Source organism: Quercus suber, unplaced genomic scaffold, assembly GCF_002906115.3.
Source record: "Quercus suber isolate HL8 unplaced genomic scaffold, Cork oak 2.0 scaffold_24, whole genome shotgun sequence".
Taxonomy (NCBI): Eukaryota; Viridiplantae; Streptophyta; class Magnoliopsida; order Fagales; family Fagaceae; genus Quercus; species Quercus suber.
Window position 1 is genome coordinate 1,776,512 of NW_027069489.1, and position 16,348 is coordinate 1,792,859.

General features: G+C 35.7%; 2 protein-coding genes across 2 annotated transcripts; one reads left to right on the plus strand and one right to left on the minus strand.

Moving 5' to 3' along the window:
* Positions 1-598: 598 nt before the first annotated feature.
* LOC112016269 (tryptophan synthase beta chain 1-like) lies at positions 599-5,824 on the plus strand. Its single transcript, XM_065766566.1, has 5 exons — positions 599-982; positions 1,478-1,837; positions 3,364-3,797; positions 5,035-5,129; positions 5,396-5,824. The coding sequence occupies exons 1-5, from the start codon at positions 644-646 to the stop codon at positions 5,605-5,607; spliced, it is 1,440 nt and encodes a 479-aa protein (XP_065622638.1). The 5' UTR covers positions 599-643; the 3' UTR covers positions 5,608-5,824.
* Positions 5,825-7,335: 1,511 nt separating this feature from the next.
* LOC136061308 (polyadenylation and cleavage factor homolog 4-like) lies at positions 7,336-15,952 on the minus strand. Its single transcript, XM_065766352.1, is given in 10 exon segments — positions 7,336-7,583; positions 7,875-8,005; positions 8,008-8,422; positions 8,535-9,476; positions 10,717-11,544; positions 13,903-14,157; positions 14,249-14,263; positions 14,265-14,316; positions 14,318-14,348; positions 15,393-15,952. Coding segments are annotated over 10 exon segments (3,072 nt in total). The 5' UTR covers positions 15,751-15,952; the 3' UTR covers positions 7,336-7,538.
* Positions 15,953-16,348: the final 396 nt, after the last annotated feature.

Genomic DNA, 16,348 nt, shown 5'->3' on the forward strand with positions numbered 1-16,348 from the left:
TTTTGTACCTGCACACACTAAGGACAATGCTTGTGGTAGAACCATTGCACTACTTCCCTTTCGATTATTGGGTTCACGTGATGATAACTGATAAGCAAATGAGGATTGTGGCCATCAGGGGAGGAACCAGAAATTTTTGCTTAGGCCAACCCCTATTTTTATGGGTTATATCTTTAGAAAAGTTTAATAATTATAAGTAATATAAAGGATTTTTAAAAAAAAAAAATTTTGAGGGCCCCCAACCTTGGAGGAAGTATATATACCTTATTACGAGTATATGTTTCCTCCCTCTCACAAACTAGTGGTACCCACAACTGCTGGATCTCACCAGATGTGAGAAGAGAGGAACATACACCAGTAAGAGGATGTATTTTCTCCCAGCCTTAGCTTTAGTTCCGCCACTGTTGGCCACAGTGTCCCTGCGAATCAAACAATTGTGAACCTCGTTTTTTTCATAAAACCTCCTCGTGTTCCTCGTTTTCGTGGCCATTTTGAGTACAGTATTTGTTAACTACCTTTGACTTGTCTGAGAATAATACCTCTATAAAAAAACTCACAAAGTGTTCCAACAAGTATTAAGTATTAACAAACACCCAAATATAACTCTCTCTCTCTCTCTCCCTTACACAAACATATAATATATATGGCTTGTAATATGCGAACTGATCTTCTTATTTCCCAAATATGTCCAACCAGTGGACATGTTAGTGTTAAGAGAAGAATAGGCAATGCCTCTGTGGTTCGTGCTGTTGTTGATCACAACACTTTGGTTAAGGATATTATCGGTTCGACTAGTAGTTTGATTATGAGGAGGCCGACATCGCCAAAGCCACAACTAGTTGAAGTAACTGATCATGAAAGGAAAGGATGTAAAGGAAAATTTGGGAGGTTTGGAGGGAAGTTCGTGCCAGAGACATTGATTTCTTGCTTGAGCAATCTTGAAGCTGAATTCAATTTGGTTTTGCATGACGCCCAGTTTCAGGTTTGCATTAAACAATCACAACTAAGCGCTACACAAACTAAGAATACTAAAAATTCATTGTGAATGACATTATTCTTCTTTCATTAACTGGAAGAAAGTTGTGGGAGTTTGAAACCATTGTTAAATTTTAGCTAGAAGCTAGCCCAACTAAAAAAAAAACAACACTTTTTGAGCTCTTAAACACTTCAAATACATATTATTTCCTAACCTTTTTCATATCTTACAAAGGTTTTCATATCTTACAAAGGTGATATGTTATGATTGATGAAATATTATTTTCACATAATTCTAATATGAACGTCACTTTTATTGTACAATAATCACAACATACCACTTAAAAAATTATAAATGATACTGTGGAAGTTTTTGTGTCATTAGACTAATTATTATATATAACATGACCAAAAGGGGGAAAGAAAAATGCTAAAATGACTCTTCATGCAAAAGCTGAGATTTTTTTTTTTTTTTTTTTTTTTATGGATGAATTTATTGTAGGTTGCGCTAGCAACGGCACTAAGAGACTATGTTGGGAGGGAAACACCTCTGTACTTTGCCGAGCGGCTCACAAATCACTACAAGAAGAACAATAATGGAGAAGGGCCAGAGATATATCTAAAAAGAGAGGATCTGAACCATGGTGGAGCACACAAGATCAACAACGCCATAGCCCAGGCCATGATTGCCAAACGTCTAGGCCGAAAATATGTTGTGGCAGCCACTGGTGCTGGACAACATGGTGTGGCCACAGCTGCTGCATGTGCCAAACTTTCTTTGCAGTGCACAATCTTCATGGGCACCAAAGATATGGAGAAACAGTCCTCTAATTTGGTGTTGATGAAGTTGCTGGGTGCTGAGGTATACATATTTCTTCTTTTCTTACAATAATTCACATTTTTCTGACAGTCATGTTTTATGATTTTATTGTGGATCATAACAGTGATTTTGAGTTCAAACTTTGACTAAATTATAGACAAATGATTAAGGGTCCGTTCAATAAGAGATTTCTAGTAACGTTATTTAAGTGTTGTGAAAATACGTGTAAACTAAAAAATATTATGAAAATATTTATTGTGATATTTAAACAACAAAAATTGTTATTCAAATAACATTACTAAACAGCCCTAAATAACCCTAAATAATTGAATTCAGGTGCAAGCTTTTGAGACGTTAAAAGACTTCTTCACTCTAAAGAATTGACTTTCTTTTCTCTAATGTAAAATGGTAAGTTTTATAAAGATATGATTTGACTCAAATCTTATTCAATGCATTTAAAGACTAGATAAATACACTTTTAAAATAAATATAAAAAAAAATTAAAAAAAAAAAAAAAAGACTAGATAAATACATTGTGCCTGTGACAAAATGATGGAACTTCATTCTTTACTTCATATTTTAATATTTTAATGGTTATAAGAAAGTCAAGTTTACATGATTAACATATAATAGAGGCTGGTTCACATTTAAAAGTGGATTGCATATACAACAAAGATACAAACTATTATGATATATATTAGATGCGTCAAAGTTATAAATTTACAATTAGATTTTCTCTAATCACTTATAAACTCAAAATTTACATAGTAAACATACAATATGAGATTCAGTACATGTTTGCACAACACACACTCAATCAAATCTCAATAATTTGAGGTATCAATTTTTAAAGTCTCTTTTTTTTTTTTTATGTAAATAAATTTTTACGAATTTTCAATAAATAAATTAGCTTTCCCAAAAACAAAACCTAATACAAAGCAACATCTGTGGCTATAATATATTTGAAGGAGAACCCGACGACACAACCACTCGATGATTGCTATATGGTGCTTGTTGGCATGATTCTTAAACGAAAAAAGGACAGTGGACCAATCCAATATTCCCTTCATGAATACTCACTTCTGGCATATATGCAAGAAATATAATATAGCTCCAAAATAGTACGGTAGAGAGGTAAAATATTGACCATTAAAATTGTTGTTTTGGCATATAATTGAAAAATATGTAAAATTTACCATATTTTATCTAAAAATAATCTATATCAGTCAATATATAATTATGTAAATTTACAAATTTAATACAATTATCATGTAAATTTATGCATTTAATTTCTTATTCTTCCTTTATGTATCTCGAAAATGAAGAACGAGTGTGAATATCAAGGACTAAGGATGAAAGTAAATGTTGATTATTGTACATGTGCAAAGAAAAAGAAACAATTTTGAAAGAAAAAAAAAAATTTGATTTGATAAAATGTAGTGTAAAATAAATAATCTGATGTGTGATATTTTAAGAAGTGGGTATGTAAAATAAATTTTAAAAGTATATTTTTATGCTAAATATACATAAATTTTTGCATAAAGTAACGTAAATGTTCCAACATTTAGGTTAAATCAGTTGATGGAAATTTTAAGGAGGCAACCTCAGAGGCCTTCAGGGAATGGGTGGGAAACTTAGAGAGCAGCTATTACTTGACAGGAACAGTAGTGGGGCCTCATCCATGTCCAAGCATGGTCAGAGAGTTTCAATCAGTGATTGGAAAAGAAACAAGGAGACAAGCAATGGAGAAATGGGGTGGCAAGCCTGATGTGTTGGTTGCATGTGTAGGGAGTGGCTCTAACGCATTGGGGTTGTTCCATGAATTTATTAAAGAAAAAGATGTGAGGTTGATTGGAGTTGAGGCTGGTGGGTTTGGCTTGGAAAGTGACAAGCACTCTGCAACTTTGGCTAAAGGTGATGTGGGAGTTTACCATGGAACCATGAGCTACTTGTTGCAAGATGAGGAAGGCCAAATTATAAGCCCACACTCAGTCGGCGTGGGGTAAGAACCAAAGCACCAATTTTTTGTTACATTTAGCATATAAAAAATTATAATTTTAGTACAATTCTAATATAAAATATTGATTAAACTAACACAATAACAATGAGTTACGGTTAACTCTATTAGTAAAAATTTTGTTATGAAATAAGAGATTTAATATTCGAACTCCACCTAAACCATAAAACTAATTGATATATTGATCTTATGATAAATAATCATTATTTTCAACAACATATTCACAAACTTTTTAATTATAAATGAGGAGACAATGAGAATTTTTTTTTCTTTCATTAATTTACATTTTTTTTGAAAATATTTAATAGTGGTTAAGGGATTTGAATCTTGAATATTTACATTGAAAACACCAAAATATGTCAATAAGTTACAAAACTTTAGAAAACCCCCTGTGGTTAATTTACAGTTTTTTTTTTTTTTAATTTGAGAAGAGGTTAATTTACAGTTTTGTGCACACTCATCAATTGTGCTCCACTTCATACTCCACCAATAAAACTTGAACAACTAGCCTTTCTCATTAAATAAGATAACTCTGACTTTAATGAGAGAGACTAGTTGTCTCATTTAATGAGATATCTCATTTAATGAAAAAGGTTAGCTGTTCAAATTTTATTGGTGGAGCATGAAGTGGAGCACAATTGATGAGACAAAGGATTTAGACTCCACTTTTTACCTGTATACACAGCATAAAATGCATATATACAATTTTTTTTTTTACTTTTTTGAGAAACTTATATACAAAAATTGAAACAGGAGTAGGAGTAGCATTTTTATTTACACTATAGACAATAGAGCATAGGCCAAGGTCGAACCACCGCGTATTTTTATAAGAATCAAAAAATTAAAAAAAATGATTACAAAATCAGCACGTTTGAAAGAAAGATGCAACGTGATGTATATAATAAAGTAGAATAATGTTTGACCCCAAAAAATAATCAAATTTATATTTAACAGTAAAAAGCAAAGAAAATGTAAAATATATAAAAGGGGGAACTTGAAACAAGTGATTTCTGACTCTGGGCTAGCTCATGAGCATTCACCCCAATTAGTTTAAAGTTCAAACCATCCTTTCACTTAATCCACATAAATATATATTGTCAAGTTTAATGCAAGTTGCTAATACTAGTTTAGACCAATTATTAAATTAATAAATTAATTAAGATGATAGTAATGGCTACCTTTTAGTGTTATGTAGATGTGCCTAATCCACAAATAAATGCAGGTTAGAGTACCCAGCTGTTGGCCCAGAGCTGAGCTTTCTTAAAGACACAGGGCGTGCAGAATACTACAGTGTCACAGACAAGGAAGCCCTAGATGGTATGCGACAAGGGAATTATACAATAAATAATGATTATCACAAACTTACTAACGTACATTATCAGTACACACTGTCACTATTCACATTTTATTGTGGATATCACATATGCAATTCTTAATATAATAAGTACGAAGTGTACGTTACTAAGTGTGCAATAAGTTTTTTTTTCATATTTAATAATTGATATGTACAAGAAAATATAATTATGGAGAATCCTATTTTCTAAAATTGAGACTATTAATTTGTGGTTCCCTATTGTTTGCAGCTTGCCAATTGTTATGCAGATTGGAAGGTATAATTCCATCGTTGGAGGCCTCTCATGCATTGGCGTTTCTGAATAAACTTTGCCCCACTTTGCCTACTGGTACAAAGGTTGTGGTAAATTGTAGCGGGCGTGGAGATAAGGATGCTGAAATGATTTTAAATCACAAATATTACCCAATGGCGAAACAGTTCCCTGCTTCTCAAAACTTGTAGATATGTACAATGACAAGCAAATAAGGCGTGGCTGTGGCACCATTTTAATGTCAGCAAGGGCTAAATAGGTAGGAACCTATGTTTAAGTGCTAGAAATGCTTAAAATAACATCATACCGATTGGACCCATGTATATTGCATGGTCACTTTATATAGAAAGGAAATTAGTGACCTGTATTTTAAGTTTGTGAGAATAATAGCAATAGAGCTATGCATAAGCTAACTGTAGGATGGAATGTGAGAGTTTCTTATGAATTGAAGATCCTCTTTATTGGCTTTGCTTATATGTTACATCCAATGGTGTGCAGTTAAATTTTTATTATATAAATCAATAAAAATTTCTTCCAATTTTAACGCACAAAAAAACTGCACGGTTTTAGAAAATTATTTTATAGTATCACTTTAATAAGTATTTAAGTTTTAACACACCCTGTAACTCGTATAATATTTATGATCTATACTAATCAATTTTAATTAGAAGATAGCTCTCATATGGTGGTAATGAGTGTGGTTAGTGGTCAAAATAACTCTGCAACACTTCAACTCCACCAAATAATATATATTTTTAGACAAAGAAAAGGAAGGAATGATCCATCATGATCCAAACTACCCTTTGTAGACTCGTTGTGATGTTTTTGTCTTTGTCAATCTTAAGTGTTCAGACAACCATATATATATATATATATATATATATCTGTTGCCCGCAATGTTGCAGGATTAATATTATTGAGAACAAACACCCAAATAAGAAAGATGCCGAAACATCTGCTTTGCGTAACACCACAAAGCTCCCTGATCTACTAGAAACGGATTTCTCATTTCTCTTTAGGATAGAGAAAAAGCATAAATGCATAATGCCCCTCCATTAGAGAAGTCATGCAAAGTGAATGTTTGCTGCATCTTTTGCAGAATTAACGGAAAACAGATGTTTCACATGCTTCAGATGTCACAACAACTAACTTCAACTTTTATCAACAACAAAAAAAACACTAAGTTCAACCACACGCAGTAAGATAGAGAGAAGCACATGAACACATGTTTGACATGCTTCAGAAGTCACAACTAAGTTCAACCACACATAGGGGAGGGAGGGAGAGAGAGAGAGAGAGAGAGAGCATCTTTATCATTAAAGGTATACACATTGCAACTTTGAATGGGCAGGCACGGGATAAGAACGGTGTTTAAAGACAAAGACAAATTCATTTAATAAAAAGAGAGTACATTTATTTAAACTAGAAGAAAAAAAGCCTTTCCAATGGAAGGAACAGTAATATAATAAACACAATTCTTAAGGCTCTACCAAAATTACCAAGAAAATGAAATTCTACAATACATCAATGATCCTGAAACCAAATCCAGGGTAAAAAAAATTTTAAAAGGCTCCAGCCCTCAAGTATACTGAATTTCCACTCTGATCATCGTTTCACTTCCATTGATCCATTGGTTTAATGAGAAATAAGAACAAGAAGCTTTGGCATACAGATCGACCATTCATGCTCCCACCTGCAGAATATTTATAATAAAAAAAAAATGGACACAATGCTTAGCACCACCCACCCAGCCCCCAGCCCCTACCTTTTCTTTTTTTTTTTCTTTTTTCTTTTTTCTTTTCCTTGTTTTTAGGTGAACAAAAACAACGCACTTAAGATGGTGAAGGAACCACAGGAATACCTGTCAATGGCAATAAAGAAAACATTCTATGTCCCTCTTGAAGTTTTGACAGCAAAAATAAAAAGAATGCCAGAAAGATAATATTGCAAGAGAATTTGTAACCTCTGCTGCAAAACGCAATTTTGCATGCTACAAGTACAACTATACATGTACAAGATACTGTCACCTCCAATGCTACTGTAAAAATTAGTTAAGAGCATACCATTAACACGAACAAAATCACATTATGTTACAGATGACATAGAAGTCGATCTAGCTAAGTTAAATCCGCATACGTTTTCTTTGACTACCCTCTGCAGTAATTCCCTGCACACAACAATTAAAAGAATGAATATGAAACATTTGTTGAGCTTTAGGCATAAGAATACAAATGAAAATATTCTCATAATTGCGTTGGTCTTGAGTAATATATTGCTCATTGATATATACATGAATGCATAACAAAGTCCTCAGACAAAATACTATGGCTTTAACCATAAAACAAAGACAGACTTTCAGAAGAAAGTATATAAGACTCTTTTTTTCTTTTCTTTTTTTTTTTTAATGATAAATGTATATAAGTGAAAATTCTGAAAGAGTTGAACAAGAAATGCATACCCCGTCTTCTTGTCTAAAATCTTCAGAGGAAACCACACTAGATTCAGACCGGCACTTAGCATGCACTATTGGGCCTAACTGAGACCTATCCATGCCTACTGTCAAGCCACTGGGTGCATTTGAGTAAATAGCCCCTTATACATCCATTCTTCTGCCTCATCACTGTAAAACTCTTCAAAAGGCTCTCCACATAATGCACATGCATTCTGATCTTCATCAGCAGGTACAGCCATTTCTTCATCATCCTTCTTTTCTACAACGGTCTCGGTAGGTAAAAACCCAGGAACTGCTTCAGCTCCTAATGCTTCTGCACCACTGAGCCACATACTCACACTTACAAACCACTTACGAGAAGGCTTCTGCTTTCGGTTCTTAGACATACGATTCTTAGTTACATGCCAATTCATATGACTACGGTGCTCTTCTTGGCTTTTGAATCTAAGGCCACAGGTTGTGCATTGTCTGGGGAGATCAGCATATAGCGCATTTATTGCAGACTCATGACGCACCTTGAGAAGGTCCGCATTAAAATCAACTCCTACAGAATCCTACATATCAAATAACTTGGTTGAGAAACAATCTAACAATTGCATTTCAAGGAAAAGAAAACAAAAATCAAAATTCAACATTTAAAGCATAAAGTGAAATATTAATGCATACCTGAGCTTGTTTGTTCAATGAGATCAAACCCTGAGCCATGAGAGAATCAAACAATCCAGGAAATGCACTGCTCGGCTGTTGACTAGAGACACCAGGAACAGCATTTTGTGTGAGAGGCATCATTTGTGATGGCATGGGAGGGGGGCCAGGAGGTAGAGGTGGCAATGAGCCCCCCTGTAAATGTAAAGGCCTGTTTAGGATATTCAACTGTACAACAGGTATAGGATTTGATGGACCTGTACTAACAGTGGCACCATGCCCTCGTGAGTTATATCCATGATTCAAAGGGGCTGCCAGAAAATGAGGTGGCAACACAGCTGCTGCAGATTGATGCACCTCCTGAGATGGAAGAAATTGTGGCTGTAAAGAAGTGACTTGTGCCTGGCTTAGAGGAATTAGTCCTGCATGCTGACTAGGCAATTGTTGCAGCTTTGTAGAACTCAGCTCCTTGTTTCCAAAACCATCCATCTGCTGCTCAGGGATATAAAAAGACCTATTTGGACCTAGATTATTGACAGTATTGCTAGCATTTATTGACTGGAATTGGCTCCTCATATGTTTCTGCTGCATAAAATTAGGCAGCAGATGCTGTGGGTGAGAGTTATGCACATTTAGGGGAGGTCTTACCCCCATATATGAGGGTACAACACCAGGCCGTGGCTCCACACCAAAAGAGTCAAGACTAGGACCAATTCTTGATGTAATTGTGGGGGGTCCGCAAATTTGTGGGTCAGCATCTGGAAGCTTATCTATAAGAGGAGACATTTTTTCACAATCTGATGGAGATGTACCGCTTGCCAATAAGGGCATATGGAAATTCCTCTCTCTTCCTTTGGCGAGATGGGGAGGCATATTCCAGGCCTCCTGAGGATAGCGAGAATCCCGAATCTGATTTCTCTCAGTTCGGAATCCAGATATCTTCCGCGTTGATCCACGACCAAACTGCAGTCAAAATAGCAGAAATTCAAATGTAAGGTTGGAAGTTCATTTTCTCTAATCATTATCAATTCCTGGAACACATTAATAGTTTCAGGGATGTTGGCATTTTTGGAGACAAGTCAAAAAAAAAAAAAAAAATGTGATCAAAAACATCAAATGATGTCAGAAAGCTCTAAATAGGGTATATAATTTTCTACCATGACTTTACTATTGGCTAAAGGTTGGGGAAATCAGTGGTTTCTGGTTTGTGAAGGAGCAAGAGGGCACATTTTGAGTTCTAAATTTGGCAACAAGGTTTTCATGAACGGTTCTCAATGGCAGTTGTCTTGTGTGAAAGGAAATCAGAGGCTCTTTTTGACATTTTGGGTATTATATTTTGATGAAGAATAACATAAGGATTATCAAAAGCAGGGTGTTTCAGCTAAGGAAGAATAATTAAAATTTTACAATTGCAGTTTAAAGTAACGATGATGGAGTGGAATTATAGAAGATGGAGAGAAGGAAACTAGTTTGACCAGGACCACAAATTTATAAATTATTGGGGTTGGAAACCTTGACTCGTAAAACTCAAACTAGTGCACAGTGGACACATAAGGCATAATAACCAAAAACATAAAATCATGAACCCTACTATAGCCAATGCCCAAAAGTTCCAGAAATTAGCAAGATGAATTACCCACCGCCTCCCTCTCTTTCTCTTAATGAAATACATTTATTTTTTTTTAGTCTTAATGAAATACCATTAACTGCAAAAGTTCAACAGAAGGAAAAAAAAAAAAAAAAGGAAGGAAGAAGATAAAACATGATGAACAGCATATTAAGTTAAAGGAACTTAAGAACATGACTTGATCTTATGGTATTTAATCTTGTTAATATTTGCGTCACACCAATCCCCTCTATAGCAAATAGCGTTTATAAATTATAATATGCAGGATTGGATTCTAATTACTGAAAAGGAAAAAATAAGGGTATTCACCCTCAATTCAAGACCCCAAAATATGTTCATAAACAGCTGAAAAGACAGGGATGCGATAGAGGAACCACGATACTCTAAGGAAAGCACTAATCACATGATAGCAATGGAAAGAGATATGGTAGGAAGTGAAAATTAACTAACAAAAATCACACCACTCAGCATAACTGCGGATTATGTTGCAAGAAGAATATTACTCGCATTCAAGATTAACTAACTAAGCTGCCTAAAAATCAAGAATGGCACAGCAAACAAGTGGAGGAAGCATACACTTGATAAGGAGACTGGATCTTCAGCATTTATAGAAGAATCATCAACTGCAGGAAGCTGAGCCTGACTCAACCAACTGCTCCTATTATCAGGCTCCAAAGGGGCAGCACTCTGCGCTCCAAAGCCCGGCCTTGTTCTAAAGCTCCCAAAAGGTGGAACAGCTGATGACAAGAAATCATTACTTGTACCGCGGTCTCCTAAATTGGGGCTCATATCTTCCCAATTAAACTCTTCCTCTTCAGTATTCTGCCATGATGCTGGAGCGACCTTACTGTCTATATCATTTATGTCCAGGCGTTGAACCTGCAGAGGCTTATTGTTATAAGATCTCTTCCCTGTGTCATTTCCATATGCATCAATTAAAGCTCTTGGTCTTTGGTGCTCATGTCCATTACCAAGGTGGTAAACTGCAGTAGTTTTCTGATTATTATCAGAATAGTGTTTTCTCTGCCAGCCACTTGTTTCATCATCTCTACCAATTGCTCTACCAAGTCCATACTCAAATGGATGAGATGGAGAGGCCCTATCAACAAACCTTCTAGGAGAATTTTCTGCAGCAAATTCATCACCTGCTAATGATAAAGACCTATCAGGCCCAGTTCTTGAAGGCGAAGAGGGTCTTGCAAGTCTGGCAGTTGAAGGTGGATGCACCTTATTAGCCCCAAAGGCAAAAGGTGTATGACCTGCATCTCCAGTTGAGCTCAATCTTTGGGCTCCAACCTGTGAGGATACAACCTCTGCATGACCAGGATCAAACTCATCATATGGAATGGCAGGTTTTTGACCATACATTTTTAAAGCGGAAGTTCCTCTAGGATGCTGAATATTCTGCAAGGGTTACAAACAAATTACAAATTTTAAATTCCAAAGTTGTCCATTTCATGCACAACTGAGCAACAACAGAAAGTAACATAGTTAGTCTTGGCAGGTTTCTAAATTCAGTTACAATAAGATGATGAAACAATAACATCGAAATTAACTTATATAAAGGACAAAAAAAAAAGTAGCACAGCAGATTTCTCCCTACATTTATGAAATAAATGAAAAAATAAAAACAGGAAAATAAAAGATCTACCAAAAGAATGCACACAAGCAGATCAAGTGTACAAAAATAAAAAATTAGATTTAATTAATATCTGGAACCAAGATAGTTGAAAGTATTGATAGGAGATCAGAATACAGAATCCCATTCCCCCCAAAAAAGTTCTAAGTTAACCATCATTTTGAGCTCATTATAGCACCTCTTTTCCATATCCTCTAGCCTATGATATGGGTGTCATTGTTTCGCAATATATCACATGCATTTGTAAGCATGTGTTTGGATTGCGTTGGGGATGAAAAAATTTTGCGTTTTGCCAAAAAAAAGTGGGTCCCATGGTACTGTTCATGCACTTTTTGGTACTATTCATGGGCCCTACTGTACTATTTCAATTAACTTTTACCTACTTTCAGTAATAATAAGTTTTTTCAGTTTTAACAAAATAAGCGATATCCAAACACACCTTAAGTAGAAACTATTTTTCACAGAACACCATGATCTACAAGAGCTTGTTTGGATTTCATAGGAAACTTAAATGGTTCTGCTCATGGTCTGTTTTTAATAAAATGTTTTTGGTGAGTAACACATACTTAGTGGGTCTTGAACCCACAACTTTACTCTACCCCCAACCCTACCCTCAAATTCTTGTAGGAGCTAATGCTCATCGGCGAACTATTCTGGACTTATGCGCAATTCAACCATCTTGAATGGGACAATGAAGAAAGTTAACAGTTCAAAAGTAAAGACATAGATTGTGTCTTGAATTCCATAAAGTTCCACAGTTTTTCAAACTTTTTAACACAATAGATGACATACAGAATAGGAATGGAGAGCCATTCAATTTCAAGGACAATCAAACAGGCCCCTGTGAAATGCCCAAATTAAACAACTGCACCACAGCCAGCCAAAATATCTTTTTTTTTAGGTACATCTGATTCTACACCATTAGTAATTAAACACAAACAATGCACATTTGGCACAAGCCAGATAATTTTTTTATAAGTAGGCACAAGCCAGATAATGAAATGGTCCCAAGTGATTTAGGTACAGTAACTCATGAGTTCCTACCAGTTCTGTATGAATTCTAGTTTTTTTTTTTTTTTTTGGCTATGGAGAGTGCACAGAGCTCTTTGAGCACTTGACTATTCTCCTAGGTGTTTGTAGCCCCACTTCCCGGTCCCACTCACACCAAGTAATTACGAGGAATCCCTAGGGTGGACCCCGAATGATGGCTAGGGCCTAGGAGTTATAAACGTTGTATGAATTCTAGTGTTGTTTACATCGAAATATTAACTGGCATTTGGTGCCTAAAGAAACCTCCGCAACGAATTTGGGAAGGCACTTGTAGGCCTTGACTAAATCACACATGTTTACTCCACAAGTCTTAGGCATAACTCATTTGGCCATCTAATCAAGTAATTTTATTTCTTTTCCACAACATAGTATAGAAAACACAAGGAAATTTCTCTTACAAAACTTGTTATGATGTAGGATCTTTAGGAATTCATCACTAAATTAGGTTCTTGAATAGATTTTCATGTGAAAGGATTTAGGTAGTGTTAGGTAATAAAAGATTGGATATTGAATGAGTTTGGTGTTAAAACAGTTAATAGATCCAAAAAGAAAGAAAAATAAACCCTAAGACATCAGACCTACGTTTCCAAAGCAATCACATTAAAGAAGAAGATGGCATTCACACCCTCAAAGTTTAAAATAAGCTGCTGGAATTTTAATAAATGCACCCTCGTTGAATGTAATTGAGTACAATAAAGCCTTTACATAGGCTATTGCTAAGCCCTCAAATATCATATCAGCAATTATAGACTACGATCTAAGAAGAAAATATTTCCACATCTAATCACAATGGTCAGCCACACCTACAAAATATCCAAATATCTGAGTTGCAGAACGTTATAATGAATGAAGACATAGATGTCAGTATATTCCAAATTATGGTGAAATATATAGATTGCTACTACTAGTCCAGCAACATCTTGACTAGAAGATGCAAACGGCAGTTACTACAGATATCCCACTGCAAGAATTGAGAATAAAACATCTTGACAAGTAACCAGAATTTCAACTACTGCACTACATAAAGGCAGCAGTCCAACCCATGTCTTTTGAGAGAGAGAAAGAGAGCTTACAGTATCCAGAGTTGAATGTTCCAACTGACGCAGGTACTTTGGGTTAACATGAATGCCATGTGTTGGTCGTGGAGATTCAGAAGCCCTCATGGTAGCCAAAACAGATGATTGATTATTTACTGAAGGAGAAAATTGCAGTTGTGCCTCAATCTTATTAAGGACAGAAGGTGGAAATACTGCTGACCAGGTGCCAAAGAGATGTCGCATAGAATTATACTGATTTGGGTGAACTTGCCTGTATGCCTCACAGAAAACCTAGGAAAAAATTATTAAAGAATATTGTCAAAATCATGTGATAAGAAAACTAGGGACTTAAAATATATGCAAATGATTATGCAAAACTCACCTCAGGCAGACGCGGGAGAGAAATGCCTTACGTAATCACGGCCAATATTCTTGACATACTGTCTAAAAATATAGTGAAGGAAGTTTTTGCTCGACTGGACCTGCAGAAGACATATAAGGATGACATAAGAATATCAAACAACGAACAATATTCCCTATTTCCAAATAAAGTAGCTCCACCAAAATAAAAATTACCAATAAAGAGAAATTTGAAGAATGCACTTTAGGGGTAAAATATAAGGGCTCTCAAGACATACAATTCTAATGAATTTGCAAAATCAAGCACTGCAAAGGAAAACAGGGGAAAAAAACCCATATAGAGGAAAACTTGGAAGCTTTAGGTTTTGTGTTTTCAAAATAAACCGCAGCATCTATAATTTACAATATATATCATGTGAAATATTAAACTCAAGGGTGTGGACCATCACATAGGGCACTAACTATAAATCCTGTTAATCTAGAAGCACTACAAGCACCATTCTAACTTCTGTTAGCAAGGTTCACGGAATCATTCCAGTTAAACTAAACCCAAATCATCCATCACGTGGCAAAACTACAACCTCTCCGCCTTTATCATCCAAAAACCTCCCCGTTGTTCTTGAAAACTTTTTGATAATTTGATACTCGGGAGAAGGGATTTGAACTCTAGACGTCTCGGTTGAAAACAACAGGAAGTGCTATTAAGATACAAGGCTCTTGGCCCTTGGCCCTATTCTCGAAAATTATTCACCTTGTAACCAAATTCCCATAGGTTCTCATAGGTTGCATCCTAAAATTCTACTACAATATTAGCACCATTTCCTAACAATCCGTAACCATTACAGTTAGGCTAGGAATATCAATTCAGATGGATTAGACACCCATCTTAAACTTCATTGAAATTTTGAATCTTTTACCTTTGCCTGAACCAAACAGCACACAAAGAATAAAAACAAAGGAGACTAAGAAAAGTACTAAATTCTAATCTTTACACTGAAGAACTCAAAAAACTTCAAAATTACACAACACTAAGCCGAGTACAAATGAAAAACAAACCAAAATAAAAACCCTAAAACCCGATAACCAATACAAAATTCAGCGAAACCCCCCCTAATTATTGGTTAATCTCTCTCACTCCTCTCCCAAAATTCCACAAACACCGAAACGAACCTCGATAATCCGAGCGCAAATCGCATTCGCGATGCCTTTCCCGTGCTCCTTCTGCTCGCCGGCGATTATCGTGAGATCCGTAATAACTGGCTTCGAATTGAAAGTAAGCTCCCCCAAAAACATCTCGTAGAGCTCCACAATTTCCTCGGAACTCGGCGGCGGAACGACGAAGCTCTCGTCGATTTCATCGTCGTCGTCGTCGACTCCTCCTCCGGCCGAAGCCCTGAGTTCGTCGTCCCGCTGCTTCAGCAGCGCCCTGAACCGCTCGAGAATCGGCGGCGGAGGAGGCTTTTCGGTAGTAGCGGTCGCGGTGGTGGCCCTAGGGTTAACGGAGGAGAGCTTTTCGGAGTCCATGGCAAAAAAAAAAAAAAAAAGGATAAAATCTCGGTATAGAATTAGAACTAGGGTAGGGTTTTGCGATTGTTGCGATTTTGTTGTTGTCCCACCACTGAAGGGTGAGAATCGAAGAATTAGGGTTCTTAGTTCCCACCATAGATTGAAGATTTAAACAAACAAGTTATAGACGCGAGAAAGTGAGAGAAAAGGAAAAGAAAATTTATTGGTGAATTTCTCGTGAGATTTTTAAATTTTTATTTTTGAATTTTTTTATTAAATAAAATGCAAAGAGAAACAAATAATAATAAAAAAAATGCGGAGAAAGAGAGAGTGTAAAGTGTGAACCTTTGGGATTTGTGGCTGATTTGCCAAATCAGAAGTTTTTGACGGTCAGGATTTGATGATCATGCTGACGATGATGGCCCACGGAATCCCTAGATATAGAGAGAGAGAGAGAGAGAGAGAGAGAGAGAGAGTCTCAGACTTTTTTTTTTTTTTTTCTCTTACAAAATGTAGAAAGTGTGAGATTGAAACAAATGATTTTAAGCTGTAATTAATAGCCACTGCTTAAGGATATATATAGAGTATAGACATTAGCACAATATCTTACTATTAT